This window comes from Monocercomonoides exilis, assembly GCF_001643675.1.
Source record: "Monocercomonoides exilis strain PA203 chromosome Unknown scaffold2-2631571, whole genome shotgun sequence".
Classification (NCBI taxonomy): Eukaryota; Preaxostyla; order Oxymonadida; family Polymastigidae; genus Monocercomonoides; species Monocercomonoides exilis.
This window is the reverse complement of record NW_027150547.1, coordinates 1,579,793-1,604,826: the sequence shown is the minus strand read 5'-3', so window position 1 is coordinate 1,604,826 and position 25,034 is coordinate 1,579,793. Positions and strand designations below refer to the sequence as shown.

At 41.1% G+C, this 25,034-nt stretch overlaps 5 protein-coding genes across 5 annotated transcripts; 2 read left to right on the top strand and 3 right to left on the bottom strand.

Annotated features, from left to right (window-relative positions):
• Positions 1-10: 10 nt before the first annotated feature.
• On the top strand, positions 11-6,184 carry MONOS_1118 (uncharacterized protein; the record flags this gene model as incomplete). Its single annotated transcript, XM_067863686.1, has 7 exons — positions 11-2,367; positions 2,473-4,351; positions 4,532-4,627; positions 4,750-4,866; positions 5,047-5,127; positions 5,250-5,387; positions 5,482-6,184. The coding sequence occupies 7 exons, from the start codon at positions 11-13 to the stop codon at positions 5,575-5,577; spliced, it is 4,764 nt and encodes a 1,587-aa protein (XP_067735865.1). The 3' UTR covers positions 5,578-6,184.
• Positions 6,180-14,444, bottom strand: MONOS_1119 (putative ATP-dependent RNA helicase RhlE). The gene has a single exon (XM_067863697.1). It carries the CDS (start codon positions 14,383-14,385, stop codon positions 6,388-6,390), a length of 7,998 nt encoding a protein of 2,665 aa, XP_067735864.1. The 5' UTR covers positions 14,386-14,444; the 3' UTR covers positions 6,180-6,387.
• A 407-nt stretch (positions 14,445-14,851) lies between these two features.
• Positions 14,852-15,404, bottom strand: MONOS_1120 (uncharacterized protein). Its single transcript, XM_067863709.1, has one exon. It carries the CDS (start codon positions 15,370-15,372, stop codon positions 14,989-14,991), a length of 384 nt encoding a protein of 127 aa, XP_067735863.1. The 5' UTR covers positions 15,373-15,404; the 3' UTR covers positions 14,852-14,988.
• Positions 15,405-15,455: 51 nt separating this feature from the next.
• On the top strand, positions 15,456-19,043 carry MONOS_1121 (uncharacterized protein). The gene is made up of 3 exons (XM_067863720.1): positions 15,456-15,540; positions 15,621-16,281; positions 16,349-19,043. The coding sequence occupies exons 1-3, from the start codon at positions 15,499-15,501 to the stop codon at positions 18,889-18,891; spliced, it is 3,246 nt and encodes a 1,081-aa protein (XP_067735862.1). The 5' UTR covers positions 15,456-15,498; the 3' UTR covers positions 18,892-19,043.
• Positions 19,044-19,100: 57 nt separating this feature from the next.
• MONOS_1122 (uncharacterized protein) lies at positions 19,101-24,811 on the bottom strand (the record flags this gene model as incomplete). Its single annotated transcript, XM_067863731.1, has 1 exon — positions 19,101-24,811. One exon carries the CDS (start codon positions 24,809-24,811, stop codon positions 19,379-19,381), a length of 5,433 nt encoding a protein of 1,810 aa, XP_067735861.1. The 3' UTR covers positions 19,101-19,378.
• Between the last annotated feature and the right edge of the window lie 223 nt (positions 24,812-25,034).

Below are 25,034 nucleotides of genomic sequence, written 5' to 3'. Positions count from 1 at the left end.
TAAGATAAAAATGGAAAATGCTATTGACATTATCGATCAAGAACTTTCAAAAAATGATTTGACTCATTCTTTTACAAGTGATTTCCCTGACAATTTTTTACAAAGTCAATCTGTGCTAAATAACGAAGAGTTTCTGAAAAAAGAGGAAGAAAAGCCAACATTGAAGCATAAAGATTTGCAAAATATATGTTGTCTAGAACCGAAACTTTCAAATTTACAACATGAATCACTTTCCTTCGAGCAAACATGTGACGAAAATCTTGAAGATAATGTTAAACAGCATGCAGAAAGGCCTCGTCCAAAACGAAAACAATATTCCTCTAATGCATCCACGTTGTTTTCATCTCCCAACAAAACCAAACAAACGCCAGATTTCCTTCAACAAAATGTCAACAAGAAACAGATATCAAACAAGATTGAAACATCTTCGTCTTCGAAGCATCTTCGACCAACAATTTACAATCTTCATAAACAAGCTAAAGGCACTTCAATGACCCGACCAAAATCATCCGATTGTCGTCTTGCTAGAGAACCATTCTTTAACTGTTCAGATAATAAATCAGAAAATTCTTCACCTATTTTAGATTATACGTGTGCAAAGCATACAATAACTTTGCATGAAGATTACAGTCCTAATATTGACGACGAGCAACTTCTTTCTCCTTCAGATATTACTGAGAGACGGAATGTCTGGAGTCGTTTGAGTGGTTCACTTGACAGACAAGCAAAGAAAGAAGAAGATAATGAACTTAAAGATTTAATAACAGATGTATCTGCTTCAATGAAGAATTCCTCATGTGTAGTACCTACATTGCTTTGGAAGCATGCTCTAACTGAGCGTTCTGCTTTTCCGTCAGTGGCTTCTTCCAGAAGCCCTTCATCAAAATCTTCATCTTCCCCTTTCTTCTCAGATCGTCAGAGAAAAGGCTCTTTGACAGACAGAGACAGATACAGCAAAGGGAAAATGCGCACAAGATTCACTGCGTCTTCAGCGTCTTCTTCGTTTGCCCCGCACCGCGATAGGTACAAATACCCTCTTCCGATGATTCCTTCATTCCGTTCGTCGTCTTCATCAAGTTTTGGCCATTCTCCATCTCCTCTCTCACCTCGCGACGCAAATTATTCAGAAAGAGGGAATTCGCCAAGTGCAGCGTTGCGAGCTCGGTCCACGTTTGATGTCCTCACCTCTCCCACTCCTTTCAAACATGTTTTTCCGACAACAGCTCCTCCTCCGCTGGGACAGCAGATGCGCATTCCACAGCATCCGCAGCTGATTCAAACAGATTTAAAGGAAAGTCGTATCATCCAAGAACAAAAACACGAACCCAACTTCCATTCGCAAACTTCACCAAATTCGCGTATGAGCTATTCTTCTGACAACGCTAGTTATTCAGAAAGAGTTGAAGATGACGATAATTTGACGAACGTCAGTGAAGCAGATGAACAGTTTGCAGAAAAAGAGAATGAGAAAATGGTGACACGAGAGAAAGACAAGAAAAAAGTTCGTTTTGATTTCCCGTTTTCACCGCCCCAACCGCCTCCATGCACTCCATCGTCACCTTGTTCCGGCTATTTATCGTCTCTTTTTTCGTCTTCTCCTGATTCCCTATTGTCTCCTACTCCTTCTCCTCTATCTCCTTTGGCATCGGGTTCGAGTGCTTGCGGTGTGGAACCAGCTTCGTCTTTCCGCTGTTCCTCTGCTTCCCAAACAGTTCCTGAGCCTTTTTTCGCTCCGCCGCCGCCTTCTTATTATCCGCCTCATTTTTATTCTGAATTAACACAGACTGATATAACTTCAATGAGATCCATAGAGCTTCCTAAAAGCATTGAGACGCAAACAGAAGAATGCGACTTCGCAGTGGTACAAACAAGATCTGTTTGCTTATCGACTGAGCAGAAAGATGAGGAAGAAGTGTTTGAAGAGCCAAAACAGCAGCCTGTTGAGAGTGAACAAGATAATACGGAAGAATTGAATGAGCAAAGGAAAAAAGTGTGGGAACTGAAAATGCAGCTGGAAAAGGCATTGAATTGGATAGAGACACTGGAGAAAGAAAAGCGTGCTCTTGAAGAAGAAAATGCCAAAGAGAAAGAGAATTGGAGAAGAGAAAAAGACGAGAAAGAAAAAATGAAAGAGGAAAAACGATTGCTGGAGCAGCGCATTCAAGAGTTGAAGGAAGAGAAACTTGAGTTGCTGCGTGCGAATGAAAAGACAAAGAAGATGATGGCCGAGATGAAAGATGAAGTTGAAAGGAGAAAAGAAGAACTGCAGCAAGAAAAAGAAAGAGTGAAAAAACTTATTTCTGAGAAAAACGATTTATCAGCAGAAATTAAAAAAGTGAATGAAAAACTGGATGATGTTAATAATTTGTGTGCATTTTTTTATTTTTGGAAATCTTTAAGAAAAAACTAATCATTTATTATTCTAATTTTTCTATAATAACAAAATTCTGAATGCATTTAATTGTTTCCCAGACTCGGCCAGAAGAATGAGGAAATTGCTCGACTGGAGAAAGAGCTGCAGAAATCTCAAGAGGCACTCCGCAAATGGCGCTCGCTGCAGCGGACAAGAGAAACGCAAACGATATGGACGATCGAAGAGGAAAGCAAAAGGCTGATGGAAAGCTCATATAACGAATTGATGGCAGATGTGAATGTTTTGGAGAAGCAGCTGGCTAAAGAAAGCGAAAGAAGCTGTAAAACCAACGGATATGCTGACGGTGTGAATTCAATGCAAAATGATTTCTTTAAAGAACAGACAGAAAATAGAAGTGGTTTGGAGAAAGTTGAAGACAAAGAAACAGAAAGCATGCGCGAAGACAAGCTGCGGAGTGCACAAATAACTCCGACTCTTTCAAAGATCAGAACGAAAATAAATTCTATTTTGGCTCTCAAACAATCTTCAAAGGGAAAAAACAGCAACACAACAACAATGTCTGATGGAAGGTTTTCGCAGAGATCTTCCCCGTTTTCTTTCCGCCCCGAATTCCATATCCCATCAACTCCTTTATCTTCTCATTCTTCTTTTACAACAAAATCTGCATCAGCTTCTCCCTCTTCTCTATCTATTTATCCAACATCACCTTTATCATTGAGCAGAAGCTCTTTTTGTGTGTCTCCAATGCCTTTGTCTTCAACATCATCCATTCATTCCGAATCAAGTCAACTTAATTCTTCAATTATTTCACAACAAAAGCAACCAGCAACCACTTTTGCTTCGCAGCAAACATCAACAGCTTCAACAGCATCAGAATTATTATCCGAATCTGCACGCTCATTTTCGTCCTTTCAAGAGAGCAATGAACTTCCATCCTCAGTTCTTTCGGCTATTCGGCAGAGGGAAGGTGCTGATCCATCTGCTAATGAACAATCTCTGCGTGAATCTTCACTTCAACTTCAGATGGTTGCGGAGTGCATTGGATTTCCTCAATATTCACCGCGCATTTTGAACTCAAGCGAGAAAGAAAAGTGGAAACGGGAAAATAAACAAAGAGAAATGATTGAGCAGCAGAATGAAGAGAAGGCAACAAAGGAAAAGGAAGACATTGAAAATAGCGAACGAAAAGAAAAGGAGGAAGAATACAAAGAAGAAATATACAAAAGAATTGACTCAATTATTGAGAAAGAAAGAGAAAGGGAAGAAAGAGAAAGATCAAAAACAAAGTTCATAGACATACATAACAAAGAACAGAGAAAACAAAGAAATAAGTTGAAAAAAGCTGGAATTATGTTCGAAGACGAAGCAAACAGAGACGATATAACTCTTCTAAAATCAGATAAAAGAAAAAAAGACACCGAAAAATCCAAAAAGAAGAGGCAGAAAACGCCAACCAGACTTGAAAGGACAAAAGAATTCGAGCTAACACAAAGACATCACTCACCGTCTTCGCCAAGGTCTCCGCGTATTGCCTCCAGTCCACGTGGCAGCAGATCGAGCTCGCCATTCCAAACAGTTGAAAGAAGTGCATCTGCACTATCCAGTTCGCTGGCAAATACTTTTGATTCTCAAATAACTACAAGCAACTATATTGGAACGCCAGATAAAGGAACTTTTATGAGCAAGATTGGACTCGATAATAAAAATTGTGAAATGAACGAAGTTTTTGTCAAGGAAATTAAAAATGAGATAAGCGAAGAAATAGAAAAACGAAAAAAGGAGAGCGAAAGAGTGAATGCGCTTTCAACAATTCTTCTTCGGCATCTGGACAGAGAGAAAGACAGGGAATGGAGCAAAGCAGAAAAGCATCAACTTTTGAATGATGGCAATTGTATGGGCGTGGCTGACTGGACGTGGATGGATGAACAGCAAATGAAAGGAATTTTTGAGGACGACAGGTTCAATTGGAATCAAACGGTTTGGATTATTCTTCATTTTGTTTTTGATATTTTTATTTGTATTCTTTTTTAAATAAATATGACACATATTCTTTTGTGTATCTTTGGCCGATTGTATTCTTTCATCATATAAATGTGAAATTCAATCTTTTTGTTTCAAACAATACAATCATAAACTGTTGTATTTCTTCTTTGGCAGTCGCTCGTTATTATTAATGTTGGAAATTTGGGGAAAATTGCTTTGAAAGATGCTGCTACAATTCATGAGCTTCAAAAGAATCTCGCAAACATCAAGGTTTGGATGCCTTCAGTTTCTGAAGTAATTTTAAACATTATTGAATCAACATGCAATATATTTACCAATAATAATATTTCATTCTATCAATCTAACTAACTATCTTTCTTTTTTTCGTACAGGCGCTTTTTTCTGGGATTTGCGAAGCACTGCACGACTCTGCAATTACATTTTCACAACAACTTGAATTGCTGCATGATACTCTTCGATCAATCAAAGTTATTAATGAATCAATGACTGTATGAAGAAGATTTGTTGAAAGAAAGAAAGAAAGAAACATATTTTTTTTTTATTTTTCATAACTATGATTCATATTCGATCGAAAGATATTTATTGTAAAAATTTTTATGTCTTTTTATGAATCATTTTCTTTTTTCTTTTTTCTTTTTTTGTTATTTTTCAATGGTATTTCTGTAAAGGTTGATCTTTCATGCCGTAGCTGCTTGAAGTTAATGACAGAACCTATCACATTTATTCCTTGCGGTCACACAATTTGCAAAGTTGTGATTTTTTATTTTTAATTAATTTCATGATAAATTATCAACTTAATAATCAACTCTTCTTTCTTTAACTTTTTTGAATTTATTAACATCTTTTTACTTGTCTGATGCATGCTATTTAGACATGTGCATATTCACTTGGAAACGATGGCAAAACAAGGTGTTTTGAATGCTCAAATGATTTGCCTCGAGGATATGTGCGTAATTTCATTGTTGAGAATCTTGTTGCGCGGGAAGAAGTGAAACTCCAAAAAATAAACGTATGAATTCTATTTTTACTTTTAAAGTTTTCATTTCTTGCGTTTTTTTTTTTATGTACAATTGAATTACACTTTTTCATCACTTCTGAAACAGGAACTTGAAGCAGCAGCAGCTGTTCTTGATGATGTGAAAGCAAAATTATTGGCACAGATAACTTATCTACCTCACCAACAAAAAGACACAGGATAGATATCCGAAATAGTTCTTCAAAATCTCATTCTTTACATGATTGAATAAACGCAGGAAAATGCTTGATTTCCCTTTTACAAAAAGAGTGAATGTGTAATGATTCAATTATGAAAACAATGCAGTTACTTATTAAACAGAGTTGAATGCAACCATGATTGGAAAATGATAAATAAAGGCTTCAATGAAACAAAATCATATGGCTTACTGACTCTATTTATGTCAAACTTTAATTGATTGGTTAATAATTTTTTCATGTACCAAAGTTAATTTAAATTGTTTTTTCTGTTTCATATTTTATGTCTTATGTCTAATATTTATATTTATCAATTAATTTAAAAAGTTATTAACATCAACAATTATTTTAAAAGGGAATATTTACAATCAAACTGAAAACATCAAATATTTTTTTGAAAAAAAAATGTTGAAAAAGTTTGAACTTATAAATAACTCACTGCTTATGTTTGTTTTTTTCAAATTCATGCGAATAACACTTGTTCCTCCAGCAAATTCATTCAATTGTCCTTTTTTATTGTATGATGAAATCAACTTTCATTACCACCATATTATTTCTTCATTCTGAAAATTAAAAATATTTAAAAAAATTTTTTTCTAAAATTTATTTTTGTAGAAACAATAAAAATTAAAATTTGTAAAAATGGAGCAGTCGGAAAGGAACCATCAACAGCTTTATAAAAAAATATTTTAATTAAAAAATGATAAAATTTTTTTAAAAGAATTTACTGGGCTAAATTAAAAAAAATGTTTTTTAATATTTGCACAATTAACGAAGTTCATTTGTAAGAACTTGCATTAATTTTCAGCAGGCGCATCGACCTCCTTCACGACAGAGCCCAAACTGTCGCTCATGATCAAAATCGAGAACCGGCGTGAGGTTTCATAGTTAGCTCTCCCTGAACCATAAGAACTGCTATTCGTGCTCTTGTTTACAGACGCGTAGTCGAAGCACCCACGCAAATCAGTGAACCCATCCTTCACAAACGCACCACTTTCACCACCTTGTTTTCCATACACCTTCACATACACCCCAGGCACAGGCCGATGAGAGGACTCCTCCTTCACTTCGAGTCTTCCTGTATCCTCAAACAACTCCACATCCATGCCGCAGTTGAATAGCGCATCCGAGCGACTCTTTCCTTCATATTCCACCTCAACAAACACATTCTGCCGTTGCAGTTCGTCTGGCACATGCACAACAACACTCCGTGCAAGTTGAGCGGAAGAAGAAGAGGATGATGATGAAGAAGAAGCTGAATTCGATTCTTCAAAAGAGAATTCAATTTGTTTTGTGGGCTTAACAATCGAAAAGGCCTTTGCAGAATCTTTTCCTTTCATAAATGGCTTCGCGCTAAACAGACTTTCAATGTCCACTCTGTAGAACTTTATCTTTCCTGTTTTTTCCTTCCCGTTCTGTTGTTGTATTGTAATTGTATTTGCCTTTGCATCAATCACCATTTCCACTGTTGCCTCAACTGTCATTGACTCTTCCAGCTGCTTCTGTCTTTTACTCTCTCTTTCGGCTTCATTCTCAACAAGAATATTCTTCTTTCTCCCTCCTTTAACTTCTTTCTCTTCTTCCTCTCTCTTCTCCTTCTCCTTCTCCTTCTCCCTCCGCTCTGCTGCAAATGTCTTGTCCACCTCTTTGATCTGCTCGTTCAGATGATCAAACATTAGCTTCCAACGTGGAATGGAACAGTTTCTGTGTTTCTCGGCCACTTGTCGTGCAACGGTCAATCTTGGTGCTTCCATCGTTTCTTCTCCACACTCCCCGCTCTTTTTCACAGGAAGGGCACTTTCAGGGTTTGTCATGTCCAGATATGCACTCATGTAGTCATACTGAAGTTTCATTTCCATTTCATTCTCATTTTCTCTCTTTTGTTTTGTCGATCCGCTGGCTGAAGTAGATTCCATGCCGATTGTATCAAACAGTGCGCGCGCCTCGTCCAATCTGTCCTGCAGCAAAAGATAGTACGTCAACACCAGCTTTTCTCCATCGCCTAAAAGCGAAGAACCAGACATCTCAGGCATCCATTGAGAATATCCGTAGTATTCTTCATCTCTTTCAATATCTGTGTCACTCTCAAGAAGCGACGATGAAGCATACGCAGCGGCTGCGCCATGTGCCAAGAAGACCAGATACTTTCTGTACTGCTGAGCAAGATTCGCATTTGGAATGTGTTCTTTCTCTTCGCCAAATAAGAAAGTGCGTGGATTGATCAGTGGGCGATACTCCAACACACGTAGTGCTCCGTTTGTCACGGGATTCTTCACACACAACGGTGATAGCACAGTTGCGAAGTTTGACAATCGGGTTACAATTTCTTTTGAGACGAACAGATCACACAAATACCTTTGCACAGCAGCAGCTGGCCCAAAGTGCTTCAGAGAATACGAATAGACCTTTTCATTGTACACGCCGCGGCGCATCAGAATAGCTATCACAGCATCAAATACATCCTTATCTCGCAATCGCCACGCAATCATCGATAAATCCACATCTGCCCGGTGTAGATTCTCCTTCTCCAGAAACTCGAGTAACACTTCTTTCTCTGCCTCCTGCGACACATACGCCCAATCTCTTCGCTCCGGCTGTGCAGTTGCGTGCTCTGCCACAAGCACCTTATGTCCTCCTTCTCGGCTGCAGCACATGTAATGTCCTCGCATTGCGACTTGAGCTGGATAGTGAACAAAAGCACCGCCTCGTGGGAAGTAGAACACATATGACAGCGTCTTCGTACCATACGCTCCCAGAACAATGCTCTGTGTCTTCGTCATACTTCCTTTCAGCAACGGGATAGAGCCGGCTGGAACTTGCATGAGCACTTCCACCGACCTCTGTGTTGCTGTTGTGTTCGTTAGCACCACATCGCACATATACACTCTCCCAACATACATCTTCTCCCAGTCCACATACTTCCTTGTTCTTCGCCCTTCCTCATTCACCTCCCATTCCTCCGCCATGTCGCATACAAATTCTTGCACCAGAACCTGCTTCATCTGCACAATTTTGCCGCTGGCTTTTTCTTCCTGCTTTTCTGTTCTCATTGATTTTCTTTCTTGCGCCGAATCTTCTTTTCCTTCCTCAACCGCTTCCATCTCCTTCACATAAAGCAGAGCTGCTGTGTTTTCGCTCGAAATAGAAGCACTTGCTCTTCCACCGCTCATTTGAATCGCCTTCTCAACTGAAATAGGGCACAGTGAAACATCGGTCAACGCTGCAGCAAACGCTGCAGAGGAAAAAGAGTCGGCACAATCTAAAACATTCGCAGATACAAAAGGAACGCAATTTGCGCAATCAGATGCATCAGCTCCTATTCCATCAGCCATGCACCCAAAGAGATATTTTGCATAATCCAAGAAGAACTCGTTCCATCCAAGGAGACATCCATCTCCATTAGCCACGCGATGGTATTGGTTCTCGCGGTATTCTTTTGTATTCTCAACTTGTTGGAACTTTGCAACCGGAGCTATCTCTTCCTCTTCGGCATCATAGTCATAATGCACATTCTGCACTGCCATCTTCATCTTCATCGGCATCGGCATTGGCGGTGGGGCTGCTGAACAACAAACAGGAGCAGCAAAGTTCATACTTCGACTTTGAACGCTCCGCATTAACATTTGCGGAGCGAATCCGAATCCCGCAGCCATCGGAGCCGATTCGCGCGTGAGGCTTGTATCTAGCATCAGTTCAGGTCCAGTTCCTCCACCACGCAAGCGCAGCACAAGATGCAATGTTGTTTTGTTTTTGATATTGTAATAACCCATAGTGTAACGATCTTCCAGTTGCTTCCCTTCTGATATAATCCTCTGCTGGTCAGGAGGGATGCCTTCCTTGCGACAGATCATATCCTTCAATTCCTCAACAGTTGTATTTCGTTTAACAAAAAAGGGAAGACACTTTCCTGTAATTGTTTTCGCAAAAATCAACATCTGGCCCAAATCCTCTCCTTCGTTGAATGCTCGCGCAGACGCTTCCTTCACTCCGCTCTTTCTGCTTGCATCATTCTTTCCTTCTTCGTTCTCCGCTTCAATCAACTCCCCAACATCCAACCCCGACTTAAGCGCCATTTTAAATAATCTTTCTTCCGCTTCTTTGCCTCTCTGTTCTGCCTTTAGCTTTCCTTCTACTTTCTCCACCAGCGCAACGCATCTGGCCACACTCCTCTTCAGCAGTTCGTCTCCTCTTCCCGCTTTCTTCTCTGCCTGCCCCAGCGCAACCAATCTTGCCAGAACAAACACCTGCTCCACTGCGTTCAACTGCGCAAACAGAGCCGGCTCTGCATACTCCTCAAACAGTTCCACATCTTCCGTAGCAAGAAGATAGTGATCAATCACCGTCTTCTCCTTTTTGCTTGCTAAAGCCGGACGTATCGCCTGCTCAAAGAATTTTGGTGCCTTTTTGTACAGCAGCAAATTTGTCTCATGGCATGCAAATTCGCTGTATCGTTCGCAAAGCTCTCTGTATTTCTTCTTTCTTTCTTTCTCGCCTTCATCTTTTCCTTCATCAACCAGCTTGTACAATTCCTCAAATGCATCACACCACGCGTCAAACGTTCCGACTGGAGCTTCATTCTTCAAGTCGGCTTTCATCAAACACTTCAGCAGATGGAGAATTCCACCAAAGCAACTATACGTTTCATATGTTGATGTTGACAGATCATCAATCGTGCGCGATGCAACACACTTGGAAAGATATGCTTTTTTCAACGAGACACTTCCATTCGAATTTCTGCTTGCGCATGCACATTCAGATGAAGCAGAAGAAGAGCTTGTTGCTGCTTTTTCCTCTTTCTCCTTTTCATTGCAAGCTTCGCAACAGCTGTCATTCAACACTTTCTTTGGTAGAATCAGCGCCGAATGCATCTTCTGAAGAACATGCTTCTTCGGGTCAAACGCGTTCATCAGTCTCATTTCTCTCAGCTGGCCTTCTTCTTCTTCTCCTTCCACTTTCTTTCTTCCACTGCACAGGCTCAGATCTACCGCCAATACACGTGCCACGACGTGCTCGTCGTCTGTTGCCACCACAGTCAGAGTGCTCTGTCCTTTCTGCCCTATCACCTGAGAAGGAATCACTACACGCTGAGTTTGCCCAACTCCCACAGGCTGGTTCAGTATCACTGTAGTAGTATCTGTAAGGAAGTCTATGTTTTTCCGATCAACTTTACATTCTCTCCAATTATCTGTCCTACTATCCTGACTTGATAGTCGTTTAAACTCCTTAGATTTCATCTTTGCCATCAACGCTCCATTTGTAGCTCCTCCATAAATGGCGTCGCTGCTATACGAAGTTGCTTCCTTTCGAGAGGTTTCTTGTGTGACAACTGGATGCATCAGCACAGACGGCGCATCCAAAGTGTTGCCCAAACGCGCTGCAGATGATTGTCTTCGCTGAATGTACTCCTGCTCAGTGCCCAGCCGGTTGTCAGATGTGTAGAACGAGCTGGCTGCCATTGCTGTTGTCACCTCTGCCTGCCTCACATGCCTCACTGCAGTCAGCTGCATCTCTGGGTCAAATGAACCTACAAAGCGAGTCCCAAACGCATGCACTCGCGTCATTTCAGTGCAGTTGTTGAGAATAACTTCAACATTACCTGCTTCTGCTCCTTCTCTAATTTGGCGCACCCCAACAATCGCCACAGCTGCATCAGCCCCTCTTTGCCCAATCCTCCGTGCTCCGCATAAAAGCGATGTTGTATCCTGTTTCATTTCGCTATTATTTTCCTCTTTTCCTTTTATTTCAGCGTCCGATATTTTGCTACCACTTTTTTCGTGCTTTTCTTTTATCTCATTATTTGCACAGGTCTTGCGAGGTTCAATCAGCGATATGATTGTTGTCAGTCCAGTCTGCCATTCAAACATCTCGTATTCTCCACTCGATAAATTTGCAGACAGAACTGCTTTGCCTTCTCTAAACACCATCTGGTCACTCACATCCTGCAATGGCACTGACGCATTTGGTCCTCCCATTTGGGTCAGGGATACCAAGCCATTTTCAGCCATGCGATTTCCTTTCCTTGCATTCTCTTTTATTTTGATTCCAAAGCTTTCCTCAGTCCCTTCAGCACAGCCCATTTCCAGAGGTACTTCTAGTTCTTGTCCTGCATAACTCACCACTCGATGGCTACGTGCTTGAAGATGCATCGGCATTGGCACTATACCGTGACCTTCCAAACCAAACAGCTGGCTTGTTTCATTCGTTCCATCTCCTGAGCCCATCGTTATCTCAAAAGCACTCACATCCTTCAAAGAGCCTAGCATAATCTCTCCATTTTTGTCTGTCATTAATCGCATTCCAGCCGTATAGCAATTAGATCCACTGAACATATACCGCCAGAAGAACTTGAATGAGACTGGATGATGCTTCATTCTCTCTCCACTTTTTCCGAATACACGCAGTACATATCCTGGTTGTTCATTCTTTCCCTTCTGATCTTTCGTTGTTCGCACCAGAGCTGCTGCTATAATCTCCCGTGTGTTATCGATAGTGTTCACTGTAAATGTCTTTTCACTTGATACTGGCACAGTCCGTCCTAAGTCTGAGTGTACTGCAACAACCCCGTTCACCTGTACCTGCACCTTGGACAACATCTCAGGAACTGTATATTCCACGCACGCCAACTCTCCATCTACAAACTGCAGACCTGCATACTGCCGGGTCACATCAATTCCCTCCACCGTTGTTGATGTCACCTTCACTGATACTCCACGCACCATTCCAACTGATGCAGGTACTCCACAGCAAAGCAGTTGAGGGCGCAGTAGGATGTGAGCGTCGGCATGACGGATGAGCTCCTCACGATCAATGTAGATGCCACACCCAAACTCGTACTCCTCCGATTTATGCTCAAATCCATTAACCAGCATGCAGAACTCGTCCGCCAAATCTTCTACGATCACCTGCTTTATCCCTGCACCACTGCCAGTTGCATAAGGTACCAATATCTCGCATGGCTCCAAAGCCGGATGCTTCTTTGGAGTAGTGCTTGCGCTGTGTTTCTTTCCATCCACCCACACTGCCACTCGACTCCGTGGCAAAGGCATATTCAGTTCGTCCAGCACAGTCACTGCCTGTCCATCTGCAATGCATCGCCACATCATTCTTAAGCCCCCCTTTCGAATCAAAGCACGGCTCGTCAATCCGCCTCCAGACAGAACAACCACAAACACTCCTCTCTTTTGCACCCGCTCTCCTTCTCCCCGCTCAACTTCGTCCTCGTCTTCATCTTCTTCTTCCCCTTTCTCCCCCTTTCGGTCCAACACAAGTGAAGGTAGGTCTATTCGCTCTGTATGACGGATAACCGGTGCATATGCGGAAAAATCAAGCAATCGTTCGTAGTTCGCCACCAATCCGTCAAGCTCCATTCCTGCATCTACTTCTCGATGCATCAACGAGTAGAATGCCTGAGTATTTACCTCAAACACTTGCAAGCGCACCTCCTTCACATTCTTCACTACAACGTTTAGCGACGGAATCTCTTCAGCTTCGCTTCCAAAGCCAAAGTAAGTCTGGTTGTTGTCTGCAAACGTGAGCTCTGTCTTTTCCGTTAGCCGCCGAACAAAATACTCGTCGGCATCCTTTGCTCCAACTTTACTCACATCCATTTTCCCGTTCGTCAGCTTCGCCTCCGTTACTAATCTTCGCAATTCCGTTTCTTCGATGTACGTCTGGAATTTCTGCTCATTCACGCCTTGTGCGATGAAATAAATCACCTCCTTCCTGATCAGTTCTGTGCTCCCATTTTGTCCCATCCATTGTAATTCAGCCCTTGGCGCTCCAATTTTCTCTAGCCAATACGTGTCAACTCGACATTCATTTCTATATGAGTTGCTCATATTTCTCCACAATTTACAAAAACTAACATCCCGTCTCGGGCACATCAGAAGATTCAAAAATCTACCCAAATTCGGTTGCCCACTTAGCCAATCATGAACCACACATACCTCCATCAGCGAAGCTCCCATCCAAAGCGCAGTGTCGTTCAATTGACATGCCATGTTCCATATCCTCTCAAAATATTTATCTTGAGCAATTTTATCTGTTTCCCATACAACATCTACCTCTGGGACCATTCGCACTAGCATCATCTCCACCCAATGTTGGTTGTTGCGTAATTCTGGCTTTTCATCTCCCAATTTCTGCAATTGATCAAAAGTCAAACCAACAGACAAATCGGACAGGTGCGTGTTTGGCTTTGAAAGATATAGCTTTATCAGGTCCAAAAGCCCAGGATATGAGCCTGATGGCAGATTATTGATGAATTTCTGAAGATCATACGTCTCAAGCTTTTTGGCATCCACTTTTAGCATTCCCTCTGATGTAAGATTATTAAGCATGTGGGGCCGTTTTTCAACTTCTTTCAGTACATTTCCAAAGTTAACTTCGCCCTCATTCAGCACAGTCGGCAACGCAGTCTCGTCTCTAGGTTCATCCCGTGCTCCTACACGTCGTTGCACACTTGTAAAATCCTTATGCAAAATATCATCCCGGAGATATTGCAATAATTCTTTTTGAGACGCTTTGTTCATCTTTCCAAAAGATATCAAATTTCGCCTCAATTTCAGTTGAGATACGAGAGAACTATTTTTTCCTAGTTTATTTGCAAGCTTTTCCAACAGCTTTTCTTCTTCTGCTGTGGAATGCTCCGGACTTTTCAATTGTTCCCTCAAAATTGCATAATACAGATGCTCCGAAGAATTTGCAGGCAGAACTTCAAGAGCTACATCTCGCTCCTTTTCGTCCTTCGCGAATACAAACTTTTCAAGGAATGAAACACTCACGGATTCTTCCATGTTTGTCAAAAATTTCAAACCTATTTATCAAGGGATAGATCAAAACAATTTGACAAATTTAAAATCATGAGAAAACAAAAAAAATCATAAATGTCAAGAGGTCTTGCTATCAAATAAATTGTGATTTGGATGACAAAAACACAAATTCACTTATTTTGTAATAAATGGAAAAAATTATTCATTTCTTTTTGTGATTGTTTCAATTGAGAATGATACTATATAAAGCAATTCGTATTACAAACCCGCTTTGGAATTTCATTTAGAATTATATTTTGATTCTTCAACATGAAATGTATATATCTTTTCAAAGTAGTTGAAAATGTTCATTTCATTAATTACTTGATTACTCAAATCTTTTAATATTTTGTACACTTTTTTTTGTTGTTACTTTTAATAATAACAATTTTTGAGGCACATTAAACAGTTTATCTTTAAGATTTCAATTGCAAAAGCTCAAAACAGATACACAGAAAGAATGAACTCTATTCTTTCGAATTATAAAATAAAAATATCAAAAAAATAAACAAAACTAGAATAATCTCGATGAATCACTCAGAAGAATTTAAAAAAACTCTTTTGTTCTCCAAAGGAGAAATCTCCTTTTTAACACAAATGCACAGCACCGCAAATGAGTGGAGGTCCGAATTTCTTAACAATCATGTAAATAACCTGGATAACAACTGGAACAACATCACGGCATTTGTGAGCCCAGGTTGGGTGTTTGTCGCATTGTGACCATAACCAGTTTGTGATTTGTTTGTTTGTTTTGCCATATGCATATTCAATTGCTTTTCCAACCAACCACTTGCATAATCCGCATACGATTGGAATTCCATCTTCATCGAGTTCTTCATCATCATCATCCAGATCTTCGAATTCAGAATCATCAATTTCGTATGATTCATAATCTGGGAACTCCTCTTCCTCATAGTATTCAGTATATGCAAAAGCCTTTGACAGGATCGAAACGAGTAACAAAGCGAACATCTTTACAAATTCTTTCTATTCAGATCTATTCCATAAATTCAAAATATATCCGAAACCCATCTTCATTGTTTTTTAAATAACCCATATTTAACTTTAACTCTAATTCTTTTTTAATTGTGCAATGGAATGATTGAATTTTACATCCAACAAGGAGATGTAAATGATCAGGTTCGCTGATTATGCTTTTGAAGTTTCAAAAAGTGAACATTCTTTACACTTTGAACTAAACATTCATTTTTATTTATCAGAGCGAAAGCAAAAATTTATTGAATCAAAAAAGTGAGAAATTTTTTTCAAAATATTTTAATAATCTTAAAGATTGCGCCTACTCCGAAAATGCAATTGACATTCCGTTTATCGAAAAAGAAGCGAACATTTTGAAACAACTTGACTCAGAACTCGATATGGAAAAAGAACTTCAATCATCAGTTGCTAAAATAACTTCTTCAATATCTTCTTTTCCGTTTTCAGTTGACTTTTCCGGATATTCTGAAAAAGAATCTTTCAACAAAGGATTTTTAAACACTCCAGTTTCTCATTTGCAATCTGAAAAATATTTCGATAATGCTACTCTACCAGGTTCTCATCTTTTTAATCAAAATGCAATTGCTCCAGCAACAAGTACTTTTGATCATTATACGTCCTGCAATTTTGTAATAACAAAATGTTCGAACTTTCCTCTTACGACTTCTTGTAATTCTGTTTCCGATGAGTCACCGTTTTTTATGCATGATATGTGTAAAGATTTCATTCCTTGCGATGAAAGTTGGAAACTTTCCCCAATGAAAGAATCAAAAGAATATTATCATTTTCCTGCTTCTATAAAAAAGCTATCTAAGACTATTGTTGGAAGAACATTTTCACAAATAAAAAATAAGAATTCGACTAATGTTGTAGAAACAAATGGAGGTGTGCAATTCTTTTTGATCACTGCGATTATTAGTAGAATTTATTAATGAATGCGAAATGCAATCAGATAAAATGAAGATAGCCACAGGTAAAAAATGCTTGCTTGCAAAACAAAACATCTGCAAAGCGAATGAAAGAATGGGAGAGAAGCTATCAACACAGACAAAAGAACATCGAAAGGAAATGTCTCAGCAGCTGCAGGCTTCTTCGATGCTATTCGCTGGCGAACAAAGGAATAACGTTTCGAATGCTTCTGGAAAGTCTACTCCTTCTTCTCCTTGTTCTCTATCGGATGTGTTTAATCCCTTAGATCGTCAAGCTTATTTGCGCGAGAAAAAGAAAGAAATTTTGGATACATATTTCTGTTTAACTGTATCAAGCACATCGACTCAAACAGCTTCACCCGAATTCTCTTTTTCCTCTGCTAACACCAAAGCTACAGCTGAGGGCAGTGATGAGAAAGAGAAGAACTTCACAGCTGCGAAAGAAGCAGAAGCAGAATCCGAATCCGAATCCGAATCCGAATCCGAATCCGAATACGATGGAAACGCAATTGGAAGCGCGGTGCCTGTTCTTCTTGTGAAAGAGAAGAAGCAGCATGCGTGTGATGTGGATGTTGTGCTGAAAGATGGGAAGAGAGAATCTGCACTGCACGAACTGCGCAGGGCACAGCTGCTGTCTGACTGGAAGGCACAGGAGGAATCGCTTCTGATGAAGGAAGAGAAGGAGAGGAGGAAGATGGAGGAAGGAAGATTGAAGAGGAGAGGGGGAAGTGAAGGTGAAGGAGATAACACAGATGAAATGAGTAAGGAAGAGAAACCGAATGAAGAAGAAGAAGATATCGATGAAGATGCACAAAAGATGGAAGAAGATGAAAGGCTTTTGGCAGCTAAGCAAGTCAAACACAGAATCAACATGACCAGAAATCAGATCAGAGAAGCTCATTCGTTTGCGAAGCTGTTTGGCTATTTTGTGAAGAATGAGCTGGCGAAAGACGAGGAGAGAAGGAGGATGTGGGAAAAGGAGGAGGAAGAATACGTGAGGAAAGGGGATGTTCTGAATGAAGAAGAAGAAGAAGAAGAAGAAGAAAGACGAGGAGGAGGAAGAGGAGGAAGAGGAGGAAGAGGAGGAAAAGGAGGAAAAGGAGGAAGAGGAGGAAAAGATAATGCAACAGGTGCAAACGAAAGTGAAAGAAAGAAGGAGAGGAGAATTGTGAGAGTCACATTGGAAGAATTGAAAAGAATGATTGAAGAATGCGATGAGGTTGATAGAGAACAGATAGGAGCAGAGGGAGAATACAAATCAAGCAGCATTTTGATGAATGAAAAAAGTTGTAGCAACATTGAAGGAAGCGAAGAAGATGAGTTTTTCAAAGGGAAAAAATCGACTTTGGAGGAGAGATTGAAGGAAAAGGACAAATTGGTGAAGTTGTATCAGAAAAGCATGGAAAGGATTGAAAGAGAGCAGAATTACAGACAAATGTCTGATTTGCAGCGGGATCGCTGGGATGCCTCAGTCAAAGCAGAAGCAAAATGGAAGAAAAAAATGAGAAGAGAAGAGAAAGAGAAGAATGGGATAGAAGATGGGAAAGAGAATGAGAATGTTCAAGAAGTTGATTACGAAGATAGAATGAGTGAAAATAACACTGAAAAAATGACATTGTCACAGAGCGGCTATTTTATGTCTTCTTTTGAAGAGAAAGAAGACGATCAGCTTTATTCCCCTATTTCATCCACATTGACAGATGTTTCATCGAATTCAAATTTGCTGAGCTCCAATCAATTATCTTCATTGTTGCTCTTATCTTCATCATCATTATCATCACCAACTTCTTCTTTGAAGAATACATTTCAAAATAACAGCTTGCATTTCCACTCAAAATCCATGTCAAAAAGAGATTCACTTTATCATTTCAGTTCATCATCTACGCCCACAAATATGCTCTCTTCCCTTCCCTTATCTTCCTCTTTATCATCTCACCTAAATATTTCTCATCATTATCATAATCTCCTCTCTTCCCCAAAGCCACCGTCATCATCAACCTCTTCAATCGATTTCCCTCAGCCATCCTTTTCACTGGAGGCCTTTTTCGTTGTGCCTCATCCGCTTCGCCCTGCTGCCTGCACTGAAAGGACACTGCTTCAACAAGAATTCTGCTCAAATGACGATGATTTCTTGGTTCGCCAGGTTCGATTGGAAAAACCAGGGAACTCTTCATTTAATTACCAATATGACAGAACATGTATAAATACCATGCAAAAGACTCAGTCAAATCAGATTGATATTTTAGACCTGCCATTATCATCACCACTATCTTCCTCTTCGACTTCTTCTTCCTCTAATTCCTCTTTTCACATTCCTCTCTCTGTCATCCTCAAGCGTCGCTACACAGCCACTCCACAAATGCTGCCATTTTGTGTTTGTTTCTTTCCCTCTGCTCTTTCTTCTCTGAAGAAAAGAATTTCCATTTTCAGGCAAAAAAGAGCAAATTACTGCCGTGAAGGAGAAGAAATCCACAAACGTGTGCAATTCCACCCTCCGAAGAAAAAACCTGTTGTGTATTGGAGATTCAACCAGCCTATCTCTTTTTCAAGAAGAAAGGCAGTTTGAGTGAAAGAAATATAAATGAATAAAGAAATAGAAACGAAATGTTAATTTGATTGGCTAAAGTATTTTGAGTGAAATTGCATTGAAAACATTTCATTTCTTAAATTTCTTTTAATTTTATAAAATAAAATCATTTCATTCAAAAAATATCCAAAATAATTTTATTTAAAGAAATTATTTTTTGAAAACACCAAGGCAATAAATTTTGAATAACGCAATTTAATTTTAATCTTTTCAGATTTTTTGGAAAATGGAAAAAATAACATGATTTACAAACATAAAGAAGAAATAAGCATGAAACACTATGGTATAACCACAAAAAGAAAACAAGATGACAAATATACAAAATATATTCACAAATAGCGAATCAAGCACAGTTTTATTATTATTAAAAAATAAATGCTCAATATCAGCTCACATAAGATATTTCATCAAAACATTCACAACTTCACCTTTTCTTCATATTTTTTTTAAAAAAAACTTGTAACTTTCATTGATGATGCTGTTGATGTAGATGTTGCTGCTGTTGTTGCTGTTGCTGCTGTTGTTGTTGCATTTGTTGTATCTGTTGCAGCTGCTGTTGAGTAACGAACTGTATTTTGGCTGGCATGTACTGAAACTGCTGCCCCATCTGCTGCACATTGAGCTGAATCTTCGGAGCTGAGGCATTCACAGAAGCAGAAGAAGCAGAAGCAGAGGAAGAGGAAGAGGAAGAAGAGGAGGAAGAAGAAGAAACAGGCATAGAAATAGTAACAGAAGAAGTAGGGTGATAATAGCGTGGCTGTTGTGTTGTATAAGTCATACCTGTTTGAGTCATATAGCTTCCTTGGATTGACTGGGCTGAGCGAGAAGATTGGTCAGAGGAGGAGTATGTGGGAGAGCTATATATCTGAGAAGCAACTGAAGAAGAAGAAGAAGAGGAGGAGGAGGAGGATGATGACTGAGAAGAAGAATAGGATGAGAATACTTCTGGTGATTGAGGCTGTAACTGAAGTGTGCGGGGAGACGGGGAAAGAGAAGAAGGAAGACGAGAATTCGAACCAGAATTGGAAGAAGCAGAGAGAGAAGAGGAAGCATTTGATGAAGAAGGCTGAGGATGAGATGAATAATAAGAAGGAGAAGAGCTGTGTGGAGGAGAATGATACATTTGAGAAGAAAGCGCTGGAGAAGATGATTGCGCAGCAGAAGAAGCAAAACGAGAGGCTGAGGCAGATGAGGAGGATGATGATGAAGCAGAAGAAGAAGAAGAAGCATTGTTAGAAGAAGAAGAACCAACAGCAGAAGGAGGAGGGACAACTGGAAGCAGCATTTGTGATTCTCTGCCGAATCCTCCTCCATTCATGCTGCCCAGAACAGAAAACGTGTTGCGATCTCCATTGCTGTCTACAGCATTCTGAGTGCGAAGCATTCCATTGCTTCCATTTACTCCGTTGATTCCTGTGTTTTGTGTCTTGTTGGGCTTTTGATTGTGTTTGGACTGAGAAGAATCAGAAGAAGTGCCAGGAAACAAAGTGGATGAAGTAGAAGACAAAGAAAGAGTTGGAGGAGAAAGAACTGAAGAAGAAGAAGAAGATGATGACGACGACGACGAAGAAGAAGGAGAGAAAGAAGAAGGAGACGAAACAGACGAAGAAGAAGAAGACGCAGACGAAGACGAGATCATCTGAGGAATTGAAGGTGAAGGAGAAGAGACTGATGTCATGTAAAGTGGAGGCATCGGTGATGGAGAGTATGTCTGCTGCAGAGTGGGAGTGGCTGCTCCTTGTCCAGGGGCAGGCGACGGAGTATGTGCCAGTGCATGGATATTGTTATTCTGAGAGGAAGAATACGAAGGAAAAGCAGATGACATCGCAGAGGCAGAGGCAGAGGTGAAGGCAGAGGGCAAGGCAGAGGTATACGACGACACAGAGGAAGCAGCAGAAGACGTGGAATACGACGTCCCCACAGTAGCATTCGTAGCAGTGGTGACAGAAGTGACTGTGGAGTTAGTGCGCGGCGGGGGTACCTGTGCAAAGAGTGAAGGCGTCATCGACATCCGGCTGAAGCGTCCGCTGCCGAGCGCATCGAGCAGAGGAGAGACAAGAGACGCATGGGGCATCAGATTCGATGGGGAGCGGAGTGTTCTGTCTAAGTTCATCATCTCCCGCGGGTCGGTGAAGTAGACTGAAGACGACAGGAACTGGTTGAGCTTTGTGCGGAACTCATACAGCGTCTCGTCGCAGAAGAGGACACGCCCCAGGAGCGTGGGGATCTGAAGTCGGCCGGTTTGACAGAAGAAAGTCTCTGGAGAAGGAGAAGAAGGTGAAAGAGAAGGAGAGGAAGAAGGAGAGGAAGAAGAAGCAGTTACAGAAAGAAGAGGTGGTGGGGATGAAGGAGCAAGCACATCCTCCTCTGCAGCTGGTGCACTCTCAGCCGAGCTCTCCTGTGTGTGTTCAGCAGCCTTGCGGTGCATCATCTCGTTGAACCTCTCCTTCATCCGCCTCAGTCTTTCTCCCACTCTCTTCTGCATCAGCACTTCTGCATCCACATCTGCCCCGCCTTTCATCAGACGCTGCTTCAGAAGCAGGTCGTAGTCGAGAAGAGTTGACTGGGAAAGAGGCAAGGGAAACATGTTTGGAGAGGAAGAAGACAGAGAAGATGAAAAAGATGGAGAAGATGGAGTAGATGGAGTAGATGGAGAAGAAGAGAAAGTGGATGTGGTTTGAGCAGTGCTGAGCGGCATAGGAACAGAATCTGATGAAGATGCTGATGAAGCAGAAGCAGAAGCAGAAGCAGAAGCAGATGAAGAGCTTCTTTTCACCTTTTTTCTTTCAGTCGCTGCAGCTTCTTCGGCTGCTGCTTTTTCTTCTCTGTTTCTCCACCCTTCTTTCATGCTCAGCAGGCGGTAGCACTCCAAAAAGACTTCTCTAATCTGCTTATATCGAGTGCACGACGCTGCTGTGTTGTTTGTGCAGTCAATCGGATTCTCCACTACAAGCACATTCGAAAACTCACCACTTTCTAAGTCCTCGGTTTTTCCCAAGTTTTTCCCTTCTTTTTCTCTCTTTAGTAGAAGTGGATTGCTCTCTTTCAATTCCTCCAGTTTCAGATACTTCCCATCGCCTCTCACTGAAAGCGCATACCGGCTCGCAGAGAATCGCGGAAGAGTTGGCAGAGATGATTTATTATTGGATACATCATCAGCATTCTTTTCTTTCTCTTTCTCTTTCTCCTTTACTCCTCTTTCCATGCTCTCCTCATTGCCCTGCTCTCTGTCTCTTGCTCTTCCCAGCCTCCTCATCGCCTCCAGCTTCCGCTTCCTCCTCATCGCCCGCTCTTTTATCGGATCAACTGGCTCTGGCAAATCATCGCTTTCACCATACAGCTGAAAGAACGTTAACAGCAGCTTCCCCAAGCAAATACGCTTCGGAGAAACTCTGAAGTTTCTCCGAAACTGCTGGAAGTGAGAGACAATCATCAGCGCGATGGTGAAGGAGCCGAGTCCGCCCTTGTGGGGGTTGTCGAGTGATCTCACTCTCAGGATGCTCTTGATGCACACGAAGAGGGGCTGCAGCTGTGGAAACACGACGAGCAGGCAGCGGAGGTAGTCGGTACGGAGAACAGAGGCGACGTCGCCGAAGGAGACATCAGCTTGGAGCCCCGTTCTGGCGACGTCGGAGATGGTGATGCGGGAGAAGGAGGAGGAGAAGATGGAAGAAGAAGGGGGAGAAGGAGAAGGAGGAGGAGAAGAAGAAGACGATGATGTGTATGATGATGAAGATGAAGCAGAGACAGATTGAGCGCATGGAACATAATCGACAGAAGCAACCAGAGGAGACATGAGAGAAGAGCGCAGCTGCAACAGAAAAGTGTCAGCGTCGCTTTGAGGAACAGCAGAAGGAGAAGATGGGAAGCTGTATGGAACAGAAGTCAGCTCTGAAATGACTGTGCGAAATGACTGAGGTGTTAGGGAAGAGGACGTAGGAAGTGAAGAAGATAAGGTAGAAGAAGAAGAGGAAGAAGATGATGATGATAAAGATGATGATGTTGATGTTGATGTCATTGACTGTGAAATGGGCTGTTGAAGTGTTTGAGCTGTTGATGCATGGTTTGACGTGGAAGCATTTTTTCTTAAGTCCTTCGGAATCCCAACTGATGGATTCATCAAATATGGATAAGAATCTTCCTCTACTTCTATCGTTTTAGCAGCTTCCTCTTTTTCGCCTTCTCCTCCTTCTCCTCCCCCTTCCATTTCTGCTTTCGCCTCTTTCTTTCCATTCTCCTCTCCGTTTCCCCCATCCTCTTTTTGTTCTTTCCCTTCCTTTTCCTTGTCACGTGATGGTGGCTGAATCGCTCTTCCCTTCGCAAACAGCACAGCATCTGTTCCCAAATACCCCACTTTGCGCTCGTCTGACAGGAGAACAAGATCAGCCACGGTTGGATTGGACGCAGAACCTGGAGGCCGAAGCACGAATGTTGACTGAATGAGTGGCTGGCAGAAGTCCAGAAGCGCCTGAAGAGAAGAAGAGAGAGGGAGGGATATGAGTTTGGGGAGATCTAAAATGTTGTCGTGGATGAAGGACGGGGTGGGAGAAGGATTGGGATTTGTATTTGAATTTGTATTATTATTACTTGTAGAAGAAGAAAAGGAAGCAGAAGCAGAAGCAGATGAAGTATCCGTATTAATAACAGAAGAAGTAGAAATCTGTTGATTTGCATTTTCCCCATCTGCTTTTAATTCTTCTGTTTGCTCGGTGCTTTCGTCCTTGTATCCGCAAGGGCATCTGAAGTGGAACAGCACCGAATGGCAGACAGGGCAGATGCGTGCCTGCTGCGAGCGCACTGCCACCATGCCCATTCCAACAGAGCTGTCGACATACCTCGTCCAGTGCAAGTAGTGCGACGGCAGCCTCATCAGCGTGCTCTTCTGCGACAGCATCCCTTCGCCCTCGCCTTCGCCTTCATTTGCACCAAACTTCTCCAGCCCAGCTCCGAACTGGTACAGGCCGCTTCTTCTGCGCCGCGCAAGATACAGAGAACTTCGTGTCTTCTCTCTTGTTTCCTGATATTTCTGCCCAAGCTCCTTCATTTCATTGTGAAAGCCAGTTCCATACCACAACTCAAAAAGTGATCTGATTGCACGCTGGCAGCATAATATGTACTCTGTTTGCTCGTATGTACAAATTACAAGATGGATGCAGCTTGTAGGAATGGATAAAAATGATGAAAATGATCCAACAACAAAAAGGCACTTTTTTTGTTGCAGACAAGAACTGTTCAATGGCTTTTCATTGATTGTTTTATCTGCTTCAATGATACAATCCCAAATCCAATGTATTAATGTAAATCTAGCAAGACATTCTGCTTGAGTAAGTGACATTGCTCGAAAGTAATTGTTAACTTCAATTGATAGAAGCTCGTTTCTAATGGAAGGGGAGTAAAGCAATTTACGCAAAGAATAAAGTAATTTGTCATCACTATATTCAAATATCCGCGATTGTTGTGTATTAAATAAAGGAGATTCCGTCATTATTCCATGATTATCCAGAAAAAGTTGTTTTCTCCATTTTGGAGAAAAATATAGGGGATTCCACAAATCTTGCTCCTTTTTAACGCATAATTTACGCTTTTGACACTGGCTCAATGGAAGAGTTTTGTTTTCTTTCTTTGAAAGCTCAAAAGGATCCAAATAATCATAAACTCCATTTGGACTTTTCACCCAAGCATAAATCGAAAATTCTCTATCAAAATCATTTTGAAATGAATGGTCTAAGAAATCAGGGGTTGAAAATGTTGGCTTAAATGTTTCTTGCAACGAAAGAAAATGAAAAAAGAAGTGTCTATTGAGAAAAAAGAGAGGAGAAAGTGGAGCCCGATAATGCTTTGGATACGGTTGACAAAGTGCATGAGCAGAATGTAAATCTAGCTTTTCATGAGAATTCATATCTTGCTATTCTTCAAAAAAGCGAAAAATACAAATTGCTTGAGTGATTGAATTATTTTGGCTAAGATCAGAATTGGGCAAGTAAAATCATTTGCGCGTTATGATTGTTTACTTGTTGATCTTTTCTGTATCGTTATGTACAGAACCTCTTCATCACATTTCTGAACGTAAAAAGGCTGGAAAAGCCCTTTACGTTGATAGAGCCGCCATGCAAAGATCAAAA

Coding starts and splice junctions, on each gene's coding strand:
- MONOS_1119 (XM_067863697.1), bottom strand. CDS start 14,385: ATGGAAGAATCCGTGAGTGTTTCATTCCTTGAAAAGTTTGTATTCGCG.
- MONOS_1120 (XM_067863709.1), bottom strand. CDS start 15,372: ATGTTCGCTTTGTTACTCGTTTCGATCCTGTCAAAGGCTTTTGCATAT.
- MONOS_1121 (XM_067863720.1), top strand. CDS start 15,499: ATGATTGAATTTTACATCCAACAAGGAGATGTAAATGATCAG. Junction 15,541..15,620: donor AAGGAGATGTAAATGATCAG/GTTCGCTGATTA, acceptor TTTATTTATCAG/AGCGAAAGCAAAAATTTATT. Junction 16,282..16,348: donor TGTTGTAGAAACAAATGGAG/GTGTGCAATTCT, acceptor AAATGCAATCAG/ATAAAATGAAGATAGCCACA.